This window comes from Hylobates moloch, unplaced genomic scaffold, assembly GCF_009828535.3.
Source record: "Hylobates moloch isolate HMO894 unplaced genomic scaffold, HMol_V3 SCAFFOLD_7, whole genome shotgun sequence".
Classification (NCBI taxonomy): domain Eukaryota; kingdom Metazoa; phylum Chordata; class Mammalia; order Primates; family Hylobatidae; genus Hylobates; species Hylobates moloch.
In genome coordinates, this window is record NW_026652282.1 from 113,853,156 (window position 1) to 113,873,418 (window position 20,263).

Below are 20,263 nucleotides of genomic sequence, written 5' to 3' on the forward strand. Positions count from 1 at the left end.
CACACACCCTCCTCTAGTAGATAACTGTTAGTATTTTGCCATTGAAAGTAATGGCAAAAACTGCAGTTACTTTTGCACTACCTAATAACCTACTACCCTTTAGCTATGTAAATAGACATATTCTGCTAACAAAGGGGAAGCAGAAATTTGTGTAGCACCATTCACACCTATTTTTATTTTGATTCTGTAATCACAAATGACAATTTTTACTTCATGTGAACTGTTAGGTTTTCAACACTCAGTAACTAAACTTTAGAAATCTACGTCAATCCTTCGCAGTGTCTTTTAATCAAAATAACAGGTGCTAGTTACGATTTTTGAAATAAAATATAAATCTAAGAGTTGTAAAATGTTTCTTTAAGGTACAGAGTAGGTGACGTGTTTTAAAGAAAAATAATTTATAAATGACTTTGTAAAACACAAGCCCTTCACATGCTGTTAACTTTGGAAAAGTCAGGTCTTCTCCTAACAAGGCTTTTATTCTACTTCATACTCCAAACTCTTAAGGTTTTAAAATATTCAACTTGCCTTTCTTCTTTTTTGGGGAGTGGGGGTGAGCTTGCCAGCTGGTTAGAAGCCAAGTTATCCAGTCAGACCTGAATGGAAAAATCTATGATTTGTTTATTTCATAGTTGAAGTTCAAAAGCGAGAGACAATTTAAATAATAAAAGAGTAACAGGAAAAAATGCAAAGAAAGAAAACAAATCAGTAAGAGTTCAGAAGAACCTTCAAGAATATTTAATTCGGAAAATGTTATTGGTTTAGAGAATTTGACTGGAAGAAAACAGCTGGGCAGAGTTCAAGGTTTTAAATTAAAAACAATCTAACGAGGTCTATGGGGATAACTCTCTGAGCCATATTTTGGAGACCAGATTCATTTCTACCAAGTAAAAGTAATAGCAGCCTAAGCTAAAAAGGAAATTCCTCACAACTGAGGTAGTTACTAAGTATCAGCACATTTTCCAAGTTCTCACAAGGCCCCTTAGCTATTTACAATCTATTTTCCCTCATATATAAATGGAGTGCCTTTTCAATTTTATGTCTTCTGTGATTTGTTTAAAAAAAAAAAACACTTATACACACCAGCCAGAATATGCCTATTTTATTAACATCATGCTTTAATAAATAACTGGCTACTTCTAATAAAATTAAGCCTCTGTTTACAACAGCCCCCAATATTCCATTTTGACCACTCTGCAGAATTTGGTGTAAAAAGTTGAATGAAATGTAGACCCTGAGCTATCAAGTAATTATGTTTCAATATAAAAATAGAGAATTACTCTTACAACTGAAGATTGAACAATAACACAAACAACCTCTTTGTGGGTTTTAGGTTCGGTAAAATTAGTCGGGAACTTAATGGCTGTCTAAAGCAGGAAGAGACAGAATTTTAGTCTTTCTGAAGACTTCTGGGAACTCCTTTGAAAGTGATTTGTTACATTATCAGAGTTTTATGAGCTATCATTTGGTAAGGACACAAGGAAGGGATTCCCAAGGCAGTTGTTAGTCTTTGGCCTGGGACAACAGATATGGCCATGGCCTTTGCCACTTCACCCACGTGGCTAAAGGTCACCACTAAGATGTAGTATTCTCAGTTCTACCTACTCCCACCCCACCCCATCCCCCAAGAAAAATAACACGTACAAAAATCTGGACACCTAGTTCTCCCCTAAATGGGCTCCTTGGCTGATATCTTGGATCATAGCACATTGCTGTGAACCATGGCAAGTCCTTTGTTTTACTGATAAGAGGGGGCTGGGTAAGAAAAAGACTCAAATGAGACACCTTACACTCTCTTAAAACAAAAACTGGGATCCCAAAACAAATGGAGATACACATGCACAGACAAAAACTTTGCCCGAGTGTTGACAGCTATTCCCTGAGCCCAGGCTGTACCCCAGTTCTGGCTAGCTCTCAGACAGCTCCCTGTACATAGTTGGGTTTGAAATCTCAACCACTCTAACAAAGGGGATTAAATGAGATTGTTGGTCACTTATTGCTGCCATTGGGTTATTAATTCCAATAGGGTCAGTGTGAAAATGAAAACTAGCACAGGGTGGGCTAGCTAACCTGCCTGGTTTTAAAAAAACACCCCCAAACCCAAGTGTGAACATGTGATAACTGGGACATCCTGAATGCCTTCTATCTTTCAAGGGGGATGATATCCAGAATCTTTTTCTAAATGGGTTACATTTTATGTATAAGTGGGTTCAAGAAATGGACCTAGAGTGATCTTAGCTTATGTAATTCAACTCATTCAAAGCAGTAGTCTGCAGTCTCTTCCAATTATCACCAATAAATGAAGTACGTATAACCTTCTTCTCGGATTGATGCTTTGAATACAATCTGACAAGTGGCTCAGAAGCCTGCTTGTGCCCTCACATTCTGTCCTAACTTAATAATAATTAAAAAAAAAAGAAAATAACCTCCATGTCTCTCCAGATAAGGCAACTAAAATAACAGGGAGAAATGGAAATTTTACTGCTTTTTGGGCTTTTTCTTTTAATAAGATAACATGATAAATAAAACCTGCTTCTGTACAGCTATTTAATATTTCAGAAATACGTACATGTTACATGCCAAGAAGGGACCCTGGTTTGCTTGTAAGAAACAAGGCGAGATCATAGTTGGAAAAAAAAACCCACAAACGAAATGAGAAAAAAACATACAAACAAATAATAGAGTGATAAAATCACAAATGCACAACTAACTATAGTTCTGTACCTACACTGTTAGCCACGTTTAACATGGTTTGGGGGAGCAGGAACCAACTCAATGCACAGTCCCTTTTCCTCCCAAAACTGAATGAAAAAACAAAGTCAGCATTTCTTAAACCAGTGGCCACATAGTAAAAACTGTACATTGTCGTCCATTCATTTAAAAAGCAAAGTCACTAGGATGGTAGAAAAGTGATAACTGGTGCCTTTTAACTTTTTGATGAACACTTTTTCTCAGAGTTTGAGAATTATCTCCACTCTCTCTGCATAACCAGGAACAAGATGCAGAAGACAGTGAGGAGGTAGGCCTGTGCCCCAGGACGGACACCAGCACTGTCGGCTTTCTCATTGGCACTCTTCCCAGCATGGTCAGTGGCATTGTAGTCAAACTCTGAAGGGCACTGCTGATACTCACAGCCACTTCCACTTCCTTCTCCACTACTTTCATCACCTAGTTTAAAAAAAATGGAATAGAGATTTCATTCCACTTGTTCTCATCAGAAGACATACAAGAGCAATTTGTACTTTCAAACCACAAATGCTTACTGATATCAAAGAAGTCCACGTCATTCCCATTGTATGCATTCTTCATCTTGCTGGTCATCACTCGAAGAGCCATGATTTGACGAAGGATTAGTATGTCTGGTTTGCTGGTGTCAACCTGGACCTCTGGGTTGTTGCCCTGGTTGGCTAATCCATTTCCTGTCACTGCAAACAGGTACCTGGAATGTAAAATGACCCCAGTAAGATGATTCGTAAAGCGAAAAGATTTTATCTGTCTGCCTCCCAAAGTGCTGGGATTACAGGCGTGAAGATTATGAAGATTATACAAGAGATTATCAAATATTTCTGCTAGATTCTAGTATTTCCACTAAGCAAAATTAGAAGGAAGTTCTTCAATTCCTAATGAACTCTAATCTTTCTTGTTCCTGTGGATTCCTCATTTCTCCAATTTGATGGAAACCTTCTTGAAAGCTATCGCAGCACTTTTGGAGGCTGAGGTGGGTGGATCACTTGAGGTCAGGCATTCGAGACCAACCTGGCCAACATAGCAAAACCCTGTCTCTACTAAAAATATAAAAATGAGCCGAGTTTGGTGGTGTGTGCCTGTAATCCCAGATACTCAGGAAGCTGACACAGGAGAATCACTTGAACCCAGGAGGCGAAGGCTGCAGTGAGCCGAGATTGCACCACTGCATTGCAGCAGCAGAGATTGCAGTGAGGTTGCAGTGAGCCAAGATTGCGCCACTGCATTCTAGCAGGGTGACAGTGATACTCTGTCGAAGGAAGGAAGGAAGGAAGGAAGGAAGGAAGGAAGGAAGGAAGGAAGCTAGCTAGCTATCCCTCTTGAGGAGGATGGTGGGTTGAAGTAAAGAAGTACGGGTACTGGCTGGGCGCGGTGGCTCACACCTGTAATCCCAGCACTTTGGGAGGCCGAGGCAGGCAGATCACAAGGACAGGAGATCGAGACCATCCTGGCTAACATGGTGAAACCCTATCTCTACTAAAAATACAAAAAAAAAAAAAAAATTAGCTGGGCATGATGGCAGGCACCTGTAGTCCTAGCTATTTAGGAGGCTGAGGCAGGAGAATCGCTTGAACCCAGGAGGCAGAGGTTGCAGTGAGCCGAGATTGCGCCACGACACTCCAGCTTGGGCAAAAGAGCGAGACTCCATCTCAAACAAACAAACAAAAAAAAGTATGGGTACTTCTCTAAGTTACTGAGCGTCTAAAGGAGGGACACAGGGCATCAAGTCAGAGAATGGAACCTTTGAGAACTGGTTATTTATGAGGCTAGGCCATTGGGCAAAGAGCCACAGGCATTAAATATTTTAAAAATAATGACACCATTGGAACGGCCCTAATACGAGACTATAACTACTGTCAAACTTTTGACTCAGCACTCTTTGTAAGTAACTGGGTGCCTTCTCAACACTCCTAGTGCAAAAAGCCTGTTCCTAAGAACGCCTAGAAGCCTTCCATGTTATTGCTACCTACTGTGAATTGCTTCCTGATGCCTCGGTTGACAATTGACAGAACCCTCTCTGAAGGTCACCCAGGCATCTAGGAAGGAAGAAACTTCAAATTCATTCAACAGACACTAACCTGCTTTTGCCTTTCCCATTCCAGCAGTCATCCTCATTGCCATTTCCTGCAGCCATCTTCTCATCGTTGCAAACGTTGCTCGGAAGGGAGGACCAGAATTTCTTGGCCTGTTTCAGTTTCTCCTTGACATCAGTAACCTAATTATGAAACAACAAAAAAAAAGATCATTGTAAGACAAGACAAAACTACCTACAAATGTGGCTTCTGGCCATTTCCCAAGTATCTCCAGAGTGATATGCAATTCATTTTCAACTTTAGTTAGAAGAGGAAGATGCAACTCCAATTCGTATCTTAGAAGTACAAAACCACTCAAATGAATATTTGAAATGCAAGCTCCAAAGGAGTGGCCTAGACCCTTGTCCACCTCATTGTAAGTACCATCTGAGACCTACCAGGTTCCATGCCCTGTAGGCACAAAGATAACATGCAGTCTCTTCTCCTAAGGCTTTCAGAGTCAGGATCAAGCACGTATATTATGCACTCTGTGAAACATAGCTGCTATTGCTCTTTCTCTCCATCCCTGTCTCCTCAGGCTCCCTCTTCTGTGTTCCTACTACTGTAGGAATAGTTTCTTACATTTTTGTAGCATATTACTGTGGATAAAGCAATTTGCCTACAGTTATTCACTCTTCTTCCATCTCAGCGTTTACTAAACATCATTTTATGTTAATAGGCCTGGAACATCTACTTCTCCCTCTTTGCCTCCTTGTTGGTGCCTTTTGAGAACAAAGATCTGCCTTATTTCTCTGAGCTTCTCTGTGCCTAGCACAGTCATGGGCACATAGTAGATGTTCAGTAAATGCATAGTGAATCTAAAGAGAAGTTTTGAGACAAGACTTATTGTGTCATAACTCCTTGACTACTCAGGAACTTTCTGGGCTAGAAAATGGGACAGGCAGATTGACTGACATCCACATCCTATTTGCTTGAAAAGTGACACCTGAAAGACCCACACTTGTTAGCCTTCCAGCTAAAAATTCATTTTGAGCAAGAGTTTTCAGTTCTTTGTCATTAAACACGGCCCTTCCTGCCAAAATGCTCACCAGTCGGTCCAAACTAGTGCCAGCTGCTGTGGTTGGGCGTTCCTCAGGGTGATGTGGTCTGAAGCGAGCACTGAAGGCACTTTCAGAGATGGAACGAGAAATTCGTCCAGCTGGGAGGGGCTTGGGGGGTCCACATCCCTGGAAAACCTGCATTAGAGTAAGTGTCGTCATGTTAGGGAAGTCACTCCCAAGGCAGGGGGCGGGGGGAGGGGGAGATCCCTAGCTCCCGTTTCCAGCATCCTGCCTTCATTACCTTCTGAGACACTTGAACACTATTATCCTGCATGTTCATAATAGCATCAGAAATCTTCACATCGATGGGATCCATGACCGATTCAATGTTGAAAGGACCCTCTAGCCTCTCTGCCACCATCAGCATAGCATCTAATACGAGGTTTGGGGAAGAACAACACAGCATAAAAAGTCAATCATTAGTTTGGCCTTGGGTAAATCAATCTGATTCTTTTTTCTGTCTGTTTCCTGCATGGGGGCAGGGGAAGTAAGGCATGGATCATAATGAATTCTTGTTTTTATATCTATTTCCCTTACACCAAACTGCATTTAGTCACTATGTATCACTAGCTCTCTAAAGTGTGAAATGGCCAGATGAAGGCTTAGTTCTACAGCAAGGAAACCCAATCAGAAACTTTCCTCAATACTGATTATTTGTGTGTCAGCTACTGTCACTGTAAGGCTCTTAGTTAGCTCCCAGATGACAAACCTAAGGCTGGAGACAAAATAACATGCCAGTTCTCCCAGAGACTTCCCTAGGATCTTCTCGTTTCACATTCCATTTATAAGACTCAAAAACATAAATCAGTTAAGATGCTGGCATATTAATTCTTTTCTTTCTTTTTTAAAAACAAAACACCTCAGATCCTTGAGTGCACCGTTGGATAATACAAATGAAAGGGTTCCTAGGAATTCTAATGACTTTTCAAATAATAAAACTTTGAATAATCCAATTTTTGTATTAAGAACTTCTCATTGCAAATACAATGGCTTCAATTTATCTTAAGGCACGTACCTCCTTTTTTTTCCAAGTGAGAAGATGACACAAGACACAGTACACAGAATTAGTGGACTCACAGTATATATCTTCACCGATTATCCTGCTTTAGACTCTGGAGTAGCATGGCATTTTCCAGTAAGCACTGAATCGCTTCAATAAAATACACTGTCTTTGTTTCCTTGCCATATATGTCTCTTAGGATTATGAGGCTTAGTATTTTTGCCTGCTACCTGTTTTACAAAATTAGAACTTGGAAAGGAAAACCCCAAATGACAAAAAGGATGCTTCATTAATGACAAACAGTGAACTTTTAAACTTGTTTATCCCCCCTTTACACTCTAGTGCTTAGTGCATGGCAAGAAAGGAGTTAGACCCACATGATCTATCATCTTCAGGTAGTGCAAGGATGGTTACTAGAAAGAAGGGCTGGTTTCAGAAGATTGTGTCCTTCCCAAAGAACACCGCTGACAACTGCAGCCCCCAGCTGAGCTTCTACCTAAGCTTTCTAGTGGAAAGGAGCATAGGCATCACCGTATCAATGAAACCAAATCTAGTCATCAACCTTTCACCTTCAACCTAGAACAAATGCTACACAACATTTTAATGCACGGGGTCATTTCTCTAAACTACAATTCCGATGTCACAAACCACAAATAGATTTCCGTGAAATGCAATCTTTAAAACAGTAATAACAAATGAAGTTTCAGAATGCATTGTGGTAAGCGCCAATCAAGTGATGCTTCTAACTCTAAGTAAGGGCTGAAAGCATGAATATACCATTGTACTAGAGGAGAGAAAAAAAATGCTTTTGATGTGCTAGCAAAAGGAGACTTTTGTAAACAAGTGGAGCACAACTTAAATGTGTTCATCATTGTCAAATCATCAGGGCTGCCACGTACAGAAAGCACATTCCTTCGTAAGCTGAGAAGAAATCACCTGCTCCCAATAAAAATATTATGGACAGATAATAAACATCTAAAATGCAGACGTTTAAATAACAACAACAACAACAACAACAACAACAACAAAACCCAGTGCATTTTGTAACTCCTTATTCTCCTAGTGGCAAGGAATGGCCAGATCACTAATGTGTTTGTGAAAGACTGAAAGGAAACATAAACCCCAATTCTTCTGGCTATTTGGCGTCTTTGTAAACTCTGAGCCAGCCGGCTATACACAAGAGCCTGGGAATGGAGGGGGAAGCTGGGTCTTTGTTGGGGCCGGTGCCATGGCGTTGCGTGTTGTGCAGCTGAAGAATGCGACTGAAGAGCATTCTGCCTGCAGTCTGCAGCCCGGGAGCCAAAGCTGCCTCTAACCCCTGGAGGAAGTCATGATTGGCTATCAATCGGCTCTTCTGTAACAGCAGCCAGCCCTGATAAGAAGCCTCAAGAGAAAGCCAAAGATGATTGGTTTGGAGTTTGGGTTTTCTTCGGGCTGATACGAGCCACGGAGGCCCTTGTTTGCGGGATATCTGACTGGCTCCTGCCTCCTGCCAGGACCTGGCTGGTGCCCCCGCCAGCAATCCCAATACTAAATTCCCACTGGCAGCAACATGCGACATTAATAGGGTTGGCCCTGAGTCAAATGAGTGTTAACACAGCTACAGTATGTGATGGAGAACAAGTTGCACCTTAGCATAATTTATGATTCTCCAGAAACTGACTTTTGTTGGTGGGGGCAAGGGAGGTATTTGGTTTATATTTCCAAGTGAAGGTTTCATATAAACCAGCCTCTTATAAAACCAAGTTCTAAGGTGTTTTAACTATTTGGATCCATCCTGATAAAAGGTTGACAAGACTTCAACATTTACTAAAGGGTCTCGATTCATGGCCAGTTGCAGATGCAGTTAGGAGAGGAAGAGCATGGCAACAAGAAGACGGATTTGGAAAACCGGTTCATCCTTAGTCTCTTAAAAGGTCTAGTCCAACTGCATGATTTCAGTGCTCAAGACACTGGCACTGAGTCTCCCCCCACACCTCCAGCAACAAAGCATCCCCTTCTCACTAGGGAAAGCGATTCCTTTTGCATTGTGCTGCCAATAATCAGAAACCCACATCTTCAGCCCCCCGACCTGACTGGAAGAACAAAAGGCAGTTTCCCGACTTAACCCCAAGATCTGATTTAAAGAAGGGGGAAAAAGCCCTTGACCATTCATTAGCTGCAGTCATTTAAAGGGGAAAGAAAAATTCCTTGCAAAGAGAAAAAAAAAGAGAGAGAGAGACAAGAAATAAAAAAAAGAATTTACAGCAGAGGCATGTAAATTGGAACTGAATTCTACAACCACAAAGCAGATTAATTAAACCCTTGTGAAAAATTCATGAAAAAGCACTGGAGATTAACAATGTCTATTACTCCTGGTCTTTTATATCTGCTTATTAGAAATAAAGAATAGTATACCCATTAAAAACAAACTTTAGATACAATTATATACCTCATCCCTCCAAAAAGTTATCACTTAAAATAACTGGGGAAAAATCGATTCAGAAATCCTATCAACTTCTACTTGGGTTTAATTTTGTTTCTTCAAAGATAACAAATGTAATTTTAAAAATGCACAACAAGAACAACAACAGCAACTTAAGTCCTCTTTGTTTTAGAGTAACTGATTTAAAACATCAATTAAGAAAGCCAGAGTGTGGTTTTGATTTGATATGGACCTGTAAACTCTAGGAAAAACACGTAGGAACATTTGTATTTTAATATAAGGATATGAGTTTAGTTATAGTTGCTGCTAGACATGTTACAGTATCAAAATAGTGGCAAGGGCCATGCCCTTCTGCATTCCATTCCCAATGTGTCTGTAGAAAAGTTAGCAAAATTCGATCACTGTCACCATACATTTTTTTGGTACCATATGGCAAATTCTACTACCTTGCCTGGAGAAACAGTGAATTATAGGGGAAATTGAAAAGGATCACCAACTTTCTTTAAAAATTCAATTTTGCAAAAGTGAACTGCAAACTTGACATTTGGGTGTGGGGATGAGTGTGGGATTAAAGAGAGAGAGAGAAAACAAAAACAGCAACTTTTAGATCTGGAAATTCTATGGGTTTTTACTTCCATGAGAAATATTTTGAATCAACAATCTCTCCCATGGCTTCATTCTGGCCATGATGTGCCATTTGGCCTGTGTGTCTTTGCTGGTCTTATGCCTTCCCTTTCATGAGATTCTGCTTTTCTGTGTGTAGAAGATTTTTTCAGGTCTTTTAGCTTTGAGCTATTTAGGCTACAATTGTGCTGAAGTGCTTAATATTCACATCTTTTTTTTCCCCCTGTGTCAGTGTTCTCAAGAATCTGTTGGAGCCAATTTATTGATGCACTTTCAAACGGAGTTAATATGGTAATTAGCTCTCACACAGACTAAAACGCATTCCCCAACCTTAACACTCCTCACCTCCCCCCCAAAAAACAAGTCAGAAAACTGCATGCATGTTCCCATGATTTGGACAAATAAGTGAAAAACAGGTGCTTATAAAGACACTCAAATTCGGCAATTATGCAAAGGTGACTAGGGTGGGGAAAAACGTGAGTTTCTTTTTGTGAGCTGTTAGTATGTGTGTGTGGTCCTACTAACACTCAGCATAAGGAACTTCAACACTGGTTACTGTTGCTTCAGGCATCAAGGTAATTGACAACTGGACATTTAAATTCTCCTTAATTTCTCCTTTCCCCAAAATCATAACTAACCTTCTCAGCAATTGGCCACTTCATTTACATTGCTGTCTGGGTTCCGAGAATGGTTTTCTAGGTGGAATATATATGCAGGAATACGTATCCCTTAAATTCTCAGGGCTAAAGTCCTTTCACTCTCACCAGAGCAGACTACTACTGCTAAATCGTATACAGAAACAGAATCCCTGAATTTCTCAATCAGATTTCACCTGATCCAAATAACAAATGCATATCTGGCCGGTTTGCAGAAGATTTGGTTGCAGTGTAATAGATATAACATTTTAAAAGCCACTTTCACAACTCCATGAGGACTGTACTCCAGCATTTACATGGATACAAGCCTATCATCATCAACATAACCGACTTTTAGGGGGAAAATATCAAAAAGACACTTTCTCAGGGAGTGGCTCATGCCTGTAATCCCAGGGCTTTTGGGGGACTGAGGGTGGGAGGATCCCTTGAACCCAGGAGTTTCAGGTTACATAGAGCTATGATTGTGCTGCTATACTCCAGCCTAGGTGACAGAAAGAGACTCTGTCTCTGAGAAAAAGGCATTTTCTCATTATTAAAACCTGGCAGCCACTGTATCTATTACCTTCAGAAATGCCACCATTAGTTTGAGGGAACATTCACTTGTAGTAATGTTTTTACTATTCTCAAAGTAGTTGAGCATAGTCAGGATTCTGACAAACTCTAAATAACTAACACTAAAACAAACAAATTTCATAGCTGCCAATTACAACATTCCTTGTGACTGGAAGCTAGGCTATCTCCAGCAACACAAATATGTTAGCCACTTGCTCACCTATGAAATTGTTCCATTCAAAATCGAGATCCCCTTGGTTGGCCAAACAGCCTCTCATGATGTTCGAGCAGTAGTTGTAACATGGCTTCACAGTCACGAGACCCCGGCAGTGGGAGCAGTAGATCATCTTCAACAGGGCATGGGTACACTGGGCTGTGGGGTTTACCTAATGTGTGAAAAGAAAAAAAGACAGTAGTGGCAGGGATAAAACAGAGACAGAAATTGCTTCTATCACATTGACACTGAAGGCTTGGCCATGAACTTAAGAATGAGTTGTGATTGATCACAATTAGTAAGCCCGGACTGCCTCCTGAAGACATAGATTAGATAAAAGATACGTGTTGGGACGGGAGAGGAGGGAGATGACCCGAAACAAACAAGGTGCACCAACTCCCACCCTGTAAACACACATTCCTCCCCCACCCCCATCCCTCCTGGAGTCTCTCTCACACACACACACATAAATTGCTCAGTTATCTCAAAATCCTTTTACAAATAACTATGCAGGGTGAGCCATGAAATGCAGTGGAGGAGACTATCTTCATGTGCCCACCATGCACGCCCTGCTAATAGCCTCAACCATCAGTGTTTGTCTTTGCCAGACTGGAACAGAAGCACATCTTCTTCTGAATTACATTGACTATAAGGCTGTCCTTTGAACCCTAACCCCAAATCAAGGTTTAGAAGGGTACCTACAGTGTCTTCTGCTCTGTGCCAAGAGCTGTGCAGAAAGCAAAGTTAATATATTCTACAAGGCAGAATATGAGTAATCTTAAACTTAGGGGGTGTGTGAAGGTTTTCCAAGGCTTGGGAGTACTAAAGCACAGAGTGTTCATGGAACACTTGATGAAAGAGGTGGGGCTTTGGTTAAATTTTCAAGAAAGGGACTGGACTTCAGTGATCAAACAAAGGGAGAGCATCCTGAGTAAGTTCAATGAAATGAACAAAACCTGTAGGAGAGTACAGGACATATCACTGCATCTCAGAATGGGGTTGGGGAATTGTGGGAAATAAGGTCAGGTGCACAGGAGTATGTGTGTGGCCAGGATTTAGAGAGGCTTAAACATCAGGCAGAAACTGGGACACCAGTTGCCGGGCATGGTGGCTCACGCCTGTAATCTCAGCACTTTGGGAGGCTGAGGCGGGCGGAGCACGAGGTCAGGAGTTCGAGACCAGCCTGGCCAGCATGGTGAAACCCCGTCTCTACTAAAAATACAAAAATTAGCCGGGCATGGTGGTGTGTGCCTGTAGTCCCAGCTACTCAGGAGGCTGAGGCAGGAGAATTGCTTGAACCCGGGAGATGGAGGTTGCAGTGAGCCGAGATCTTACCACTACACTCCAGCCTGTGTGACAGAGTGAGACTCTGTCTCGAAAAAAAGAAAGAAAGAAAGAAAGAAAGAAAGAAAGAAAGAAAGAAAGAAAGAAAGAAAGAAGAGAGAGAAAGAAAGACAGACAAACTGGGACACCATATGGCAGGACACATGGGGCTATGACTGGAAGTTTGTGAGGAAGGAAAGAAAGAAAGACAGAAACATTACCCAAGTCAGACTGGGCTGGCTGTCCTCTCCAGAGAAATGGGACTTCATTTCATCTAGTTTTATAAAGTGAAATTATTTAGGGTGTAGAAGAGCTGATTCCATCCGGTCACTTGTTTTCCTCAGTGCTTAGAAAGGATTGGGACTAGGTATAGCATTCTAGCAGCTAATTAAAAGTTCCTGTCTCCTCATTCTCTCTGCCCCACCCTCGTCTTTCGGAGTCAGTATCAGAGGATCAGTGCATTCTTCTGTGTAAGTACCCACCAGTTCTGCAAACACAGACTTTTGGAGGCAGATACCACCACAAGGAAGATATGCTGGGATGCAGGGCAGCCCGGCAATGCACTTCACCTGCTCTGGAGTGTTACTTTGGATATCACTTATCAGCAGTGCCCTTAGGAACAGGAACAGGAACAGGGGATTAGTGGTGTCAGGAGAAAAAATAAAACAGTCAGGCTCCTACGTGATGCATGCGCACATCCATTCCCCTCATCCCAAACAAGGCTCTAGCCTAAAAGGGGGGAATACGTGTAACAATAAAATGGTAATTGTATACACTACCCTACCAAGAATTAAGATTTTTCCACAGTTTTAACCATTCCCAAATGTTTTCCTAGGCACTAAATTAGTCCTAACTATGTATTAATGTACAGTAAAATTTTGGCTAACCAATATACCCTGGAGGAATGGCCTTTTCTGGATAGCCAGATTTGCTGGACAGCTAAAAGTTAATTCCTTTAAAGTCACAGATTGTTAAGACTTCCCTACATGTCCCCCTCTCCTTTTATAAAGGAGCAAACAGGACTGGAGTGGGGAGGTGGCCTGAGAAGCATAGGATCACGGAAGTCTTAGAGTTGGAAGGGACCAGAGAGATCACTGAGTGTTGCTCTCATATTTGATAGGTAAGAAAACCAAAGCCAAAGCCAAAGAGATTAAGCAACTTGCTGACAGTCACCTCACAACAGCGGATTCCAGTACTGTACCTTATCAAGCATTTGTGATGAAAAGATTTCCCAGATGTATCACGTTTCCCTGCCAGATGACAGGAAACTGTAATCTTAGGCACTGGTTATTTTCTACTTTAGTTTTAGTTGGGTTCCACATTGATGAGACTGCAAAATGGCTAGATTTTAAAGAGGTAAAAGTTATGCAAGTAGCTATGAAATGAAATAAAAAATCACTGAATAGCACGTGACATCTATTGAATATTATGCTTATGAAAAAAAAAATCACTGAATAGCACGTGACATCTGTTGAATATTATGCTTAAGAGGAGACAATGCCCTCGTAAGAAGAAACGTAGAAAGCTAAGGGGTCAACAAATAGTTACTGAGCACCTACTATGTGCCGGGGATTATTCTGGAATGCATTTGAATTTAGGTAACAAGGCAAGTTAAGAATTTCTATATTAGAATACAAAACCTGTTCTACAAAATACAAAGCAATTCCAAAGTGGTACAGGACTTTAGGAAATGAGCAAAAAGTTTAGACCCAAAATAGTTATATTCAGAAAACACCTTTTTTTTTTTTTTTTTTTCCCAAAGAAGTCCTTTCTCATTCTTTTAAAAAATAACTCTAGGAAGTGGTTCATTGTATTCTTAGTTCAATTGCAAGTCAAATCATTTATGCAACAGACCTTGTAGTACCCTCCCCTAAAATAGGCTGATGGAGGCTCAAGTTTTAAAAAGAGACCAAACTAAATGACACAGTAGAGTTTTATTAAGGGAAATTATGATGCTGAGTTTGGCAGAGTTCTTCCATTTCATTATTTGGCTAAGTGCTGGCTCATGCTCTGTACATGATTTGTTGTGTAACTACTAAAAATGGTCACAGGCGACTCAGCTATAACATGCTAGGGAAACACTAAATAATACCAGAACTGAAAAGAAAGATGAGGAAGTTATAAGAAAAATGGAAAGAGAAAGGACACATAAAATATCAAAGTTATAAAAAAAATCTGTCTTTTGCCTCATAACCACTAGTCAGACCACCATGCACTATTTCATATGAAGGGAATTCAGAATCTGGGAAGCAAATCCGTTTTAGTGGGATGAGGCCCTAATATAAAGGGAAGAGTTTTAAAACAGTCACGAGACCTAAAGAAACAGGTCTCCCCTGTAAAGTCTCATCCCCCTAGAAGAAACAGCAATAATGCTAGCACTGCCCAGGCCTTTGGGCCCCATCCTTGTCGACCTGCCCAGGCTCAGAACGGTGAGCCCAGAGTGTCAAGGACTCTGGACTACCCAGTGAGTAAACAAAATGGCTGCCTCTCTTTTGGAGTCTTTAAGAGCCAAAAGTGTGCCACCACCATGGAAGAAAAAGCTACACAGTATATGGCACATGTTGAGTACCCTTTATCAAAAATGCTTGGGACAAGAAGTGTTTGGGTTTTTTTTTTTTTTTTTTTTGATTCTGGAATATTTGCATTATACTTATGGTTTGAGCACCTCTAAACCAAACACCCAAAATCTGAAATGCTCCAATGAGCATTTCTTTAAGCATCAGGTTGGTATTCAAAAAGTTTCAGATTTAGAGCATTTTGGATCTTAAATTTTCAGATTTGGCATGTTCAATCTGCAACTTTAATTTAAGCTCTCTAGTGGAGCTTCTGGTGAAAGTCCAAGATCTCCTGGATCCAATGGTGGCACTTACTGTCATATGGTAATATACCAGGCACTGCTGGGGGCTCTTTCATTAGCTCTCAATGGTCTCTCCACACTATTAGGGGCAAACCTTTCACCCTTAAGCAAATATAACAGTGGACTAAGTCAGACTTTGTTCTGGGGCTTTATTCATTTTGAATAGAAATTCAAGTTCATTCACATTCTACTCCCTGGTAACCCTCAAAATCAATTACTTATTTTGAGTCTTCAAAAACTTATTCGCTGAAGTAGATTTATTCCATAAGACCCAAAACCAAGCAGTAGATCATGCCACACAGGGATTAACAAAAAGGTCTTCCTTTAATCTTCAGTTATGTATTTATTCTCCATGACATGGCATGGCGTGCCACTTAAATTGTTCAATTTGATTGCTACCTTGGGGCACAGCTCTTGACTAACATTTGATATGTTTTTTTCTTTTATTTAGAAGGGTTGGTTAAGCCTAGATATTAGTAAGTTCCAGAATCCTTGGGGCTGGGGTAAGAGCAGGGGTAGGAGTTATGACTACTTTTTATGAAAGTCACATTTTTCAGACCTCTCTTAATGATTTAACAGTTATTTATTAAAATCATATGAAGAAATGGGAAAAGAAAAACTGTACACTCCTCCCTTCCCCCTTTAAATAAAAAGAATGGGCCGGGCGCGGTGGCTCACGCTTGTAATCCCAGCACTTTGGGAGGCCGAGGCGGGCGGATCACGAGGTCAGGAGATCGAGACCACGGTGAAACCCCGTCTCTACCAAAAATACAAAAAATTAGCCGGGCGTGGTGGCGGGCGCCTGTAGTCCCAGCTACTCGGAGAGGCTGAGGCAGGAGAATGGCGTGAACCCGGGAGGCGGAGGTTGCAGTGAGCCGAGATCGCACCACTGCACTCCAGCCTGGGCGACAGAGCAAGACTCCGTCTCAAAAAAAAAAAAGAATGGTTTAATGATCTCTTAAAGAAAATGCTTCTTTAGCTTTTATGGTTTCATATCATGAGGGTTTTGATGTCAAGATTCAAGAGAAAATTTTTCTGTTCTATGGCAGAGTTACTACTGATAGATTTTACTGGATTTTATTGGTTTCTATGACACATTTACACAGTATTTAGTATGTGCCAGGTTCTGTTCTCAGTACTCTACATGTATTAACTCATTTAAGCCTCAAAATAATCACACAACATGAGTATTATCTCATTTCACAGATGAGGAAGTGGAGCCCCAAAGAGATTAAGGGACTCACACAAGGTCTTCCAGTAAATGGCCAAACCAGGATTTGAATCTAGGCAATTTGGTTCCAGAGTAGGTGTACTTGACTTCCATGATATGTACCTAAATGGCTTCTTTTGAGTAACAGACTATAGGAACCTTGATGGCAATACATAAGCCTAATCCTTTTGCCAGAGCTCCTAGAACTAGTACAGTATCTCCATGTACAATGTAGACTCCACTATGGAGCTGGATGTTTTCTAGTGACAATTTTCAGTTTTCAATGTTTATTGACCAAATGAATCAATTTTTATGTTGGAGGGTAATTTAGGATGCAACTGTTCTACATGGAGCAGTATGTCACTAGATACTTGGATAACATTGTTTAGTAAAACAATAATGACTTACTGAGCCAGTGCTATGTATTTAGAACTGTTCAAGGTGCTGCGGATGAAAAAAATGATATGAATATATATGTATTACTCATCAGTCCCTGCTCAAAGAATTCAAAGGCTCAAGAAAACACTGCTGGATGTGAAGAGAAAAAAGTTCACTTGAACAAAACCAACCAGAAAACAATTACATATTTTACCAATTTTAACGTTTTGAAAGAACTATAGCTAAAGCAGAGATGATCAATTCCAACTATAAAACGGGACGTAATGTGCATAAAAATAAAAAGATTTCTACATTATTTACATAAGAATTAGGTTTGATTCATTTATTTTTGTGGGGTGGTATGATAGAAAGGGAATATCATCTGGACTGAGTACTTCCATATTAACTCATATATCAAAATCAATCTCAGTTATTGACTCATAATGACAATACATTGATACCAAATTTCCAAGCCTATAAAATCCTTCAAGACTGACCAAGGTCTTTCTTAATGATAAAGTAACTGTAGGAGGTACCTTAAAATTTAAGATTTTAGCAGCCAATCTATGTTTCATGATAAAAGTCAGTGTGTATGTGGGGGGGAAGACGCCTCATTTCCTTCTCAACTTATTAAAACTCTTTTAAAAATACTCATTCTTGCCTTCCTCAGGATATATACATTTATCATGACATCTGCATGCTATATCTGCTATAAAAAGCCTTTTCTGCAAAGACTCTTTTCACATACATTGAGACTTTCTATCCAATAACCTGCATTTTCCAAACACCACATTATAAACTACTGCAAGCAGCCTGAAAAAAAAAAAAAATGCTGGAACAGAACTCTTCACACAGCCTGGATTTCATTTCAGTAATTCAGAATGAGCCTTAAGCCACATTACACAGTGATGATACTCAACATGCTGTACTGAAGCTAGAAATGCACTTCCTTTTAGTTTATTTCACCTCCTAACATACATTCATTGCACTATTTTTTGTTTTTGTTTTTTGCACAGCCAATAGTAGCAAGCAAGCAGAAAAGGTCTATATTTTATCTGTTGCTTGGTAACAAAAGCACCCGATAGAAATAACACAACTATTCCCAAAATTACGGTAAGAGTGATAGGGAACCCACACTTGCCATGGGATGTGATGAGTTTCTTCAACAATTTCCTAACCAGTTTTGAATTCAATGCATATACACAAAGAAAGGAGGATGAGAAGTTCCTAATGATTCCTCTAATAATAAAATCTAAAAAGCATAACAAAATATTCAGTCAGGAATATTTCTGGAGATGTTGTAGATAAAATTGAAGCTTCATAAATACTTGAAATGTGTCTTGTCTTTCTTTCAAATTATTAGACTCAGTTAACACTTATAAGTCAAACCCCTTGAAAAGGGCTCTATTTTTGTTTTGTGAATATGTAAACTCAATTTATTCAATTTGACACCTCCTGTACTCCTACCATCCTCACCCCTTCCCCACTCCATAGCTTGAGTCCCATCTTCCTCTTTGCAATTCTAGATTTTAATATTGTGAGTGGAAAAGAATATTGAGAGTTGAATATGTGTCTACACTTTGCTTCTTAAAAGCTTTTTGCATTGACTATTTTTAAAATTTATATTTATAACGATTTTGGGAAGTGGTAAAATAGCTTGTTTAGTACTCTTGTAGGCTTCTTGGTTTCCCATAGTTAATTCTGAGAATGATGTCCAGAAGAATGCAACACGGAGAAGGCACAACTGCTTATTTCCCCTTAACCTGGGAGGTGGGGAGATGCAAAACTAAGGCAAATAGAAATAAAGAGGGAGCAATGAAAATTGTTTTCAAGGCAGGACAGTCATTTAGACATCCCAATGGTGAGGCACTGATTTCTAATTATAGCTTCTGTAGTTTGGGGTGGGGTGTAGACATAGTCCCATTATGTCAGTGTTAATTGAAACCATGAGAATGCAACTCTCTTTGGCATAGGAGCTATTAATTTTCATGATGCATGTAACCACTTGTGCATTTCTGAAAGACCACAACAGACTTCATCCTTCCAGGCAAAACTGCTGCTACAAGCAGGTAAACAAGACATGTATCATGAACCATGACAAATAACGATGGAATAAGTAATACAAAGATGTGTAGTACAAGGGTATTCTTGAACCATCTGTTACTAATTAAAGGGGCTTTGGGGAAGTTTGAATTGCAAAGCTCAATGGAGTGAGGTGAAATCACTGGAGATATGGGCCCAGAAAAAACAAAAGCAAGGCAAGTGTACTTCAACTATGAAGTGCCTTTCTCTTGAAGTAACTTAAGCTTGCTGGTGCTAATGGCCTTGCAAAGGTTCAGTGATAATCAAATCACTGCTCAACTTTTAACTGCAACCCCTTTGCTGCAAAAGTAAACTGGACATCCACTCACGAAGAGAAAGTGGGAACATCTCTAAGTATGCAAACAAGACCATGATGCTTTTTATATTTCATTTTAAAGACCTCTTTGTAGGCCAGGCACAGTGGCTTATGCCTGTAATCCCAGCACTTTGGGAGGCTAAGGTGGGAGGATCACTTGAGCCCAGGAATTCGAGACCAGCCTGGGCAACATAACAAGACCCCCATCTCTCTAAAAAATAAAAAATTAGCTGGGTGTGGTGGCACGTACCTGTAGTGCTAGCTATTTGGGAGGCTGAGGCAGGAAGACTGCTTCAGTCCCAGAGGCTGAGGCTGCAGTGAGCCATGATCATGCCACTGCACTCCAGCCTGGTGACAGAGCAAGACCCTATGTCAAAAAGGAAAAAAAAAGAAAAAGAAAGAAAGAAAGAAAAAAAGACCTCTTTGTAGACGAAGTGGCTGATGAGGTGGCTCTCTTCAATTAGGGAACACATTCCTTACTTTGAAAGGTCTTTTTTTCAGGCCCGAAGCAATTAATATTATTAGGCACCAAAAGAAGAAACGTTCGTTTCTTGGGTTGTTCTAGATCCACTTGCAAACTGTGCTTCTTGGGCAAGGGTTAGCAGAGGTGGGAACCCATATATATAAAAAACATTACTTGGGTATCCAAACTGGTAGAGAATCTTATTTATAAATTAATCAAATGAATTTTTCAACATGTTCATTTTGAAATGTTTTTGATAGCCAGATCCTTTTTTTTTTTTTTTTT

General features: G+C 40.2%; 1 protein-coding gene across 1 annotated transcript in view; it reads right to left on the reverse strand.

Annotated features, from left to right (window-relative positions):
- Positions 1-1,658: 1,658 nt before the first annotated feature.
- GPC4 (glypican 4) overlaps positions 1,659-20,263 on the reverse strand; it is a 113,397-nt gene continuing 94,792 nt past the window's right edge. The window contains exons 4-9 of the mRNA XM_032757635.2: positions 11,356-11,521; positions 6,120-6,250; positions 5,867-6,013; positions 4,824-4,960; positions 3,264-3,439; positions 1,659-3,168 (exon numbers count right to left, since the gene is read on the reverse strand). Coding sequence (XP_032613526.1) covers positions 2,966-3,168; positions 3,264-3,439; positions 4,824-4,960; positions 5,867-6,013; positions 6,120-6,250; positions 11,356-11,521 — 960 coding nt within the window. The 3' untranslated portion in view covers positions 1,659-2,965. The remainder of the gene's footprint in view (positions 3,169-3,263; positions 3,440-4,823; positions 4,961-5,866; positions 6,014-6,119; positions 6,251-11,355; positions 11,522-20,263) is intronic.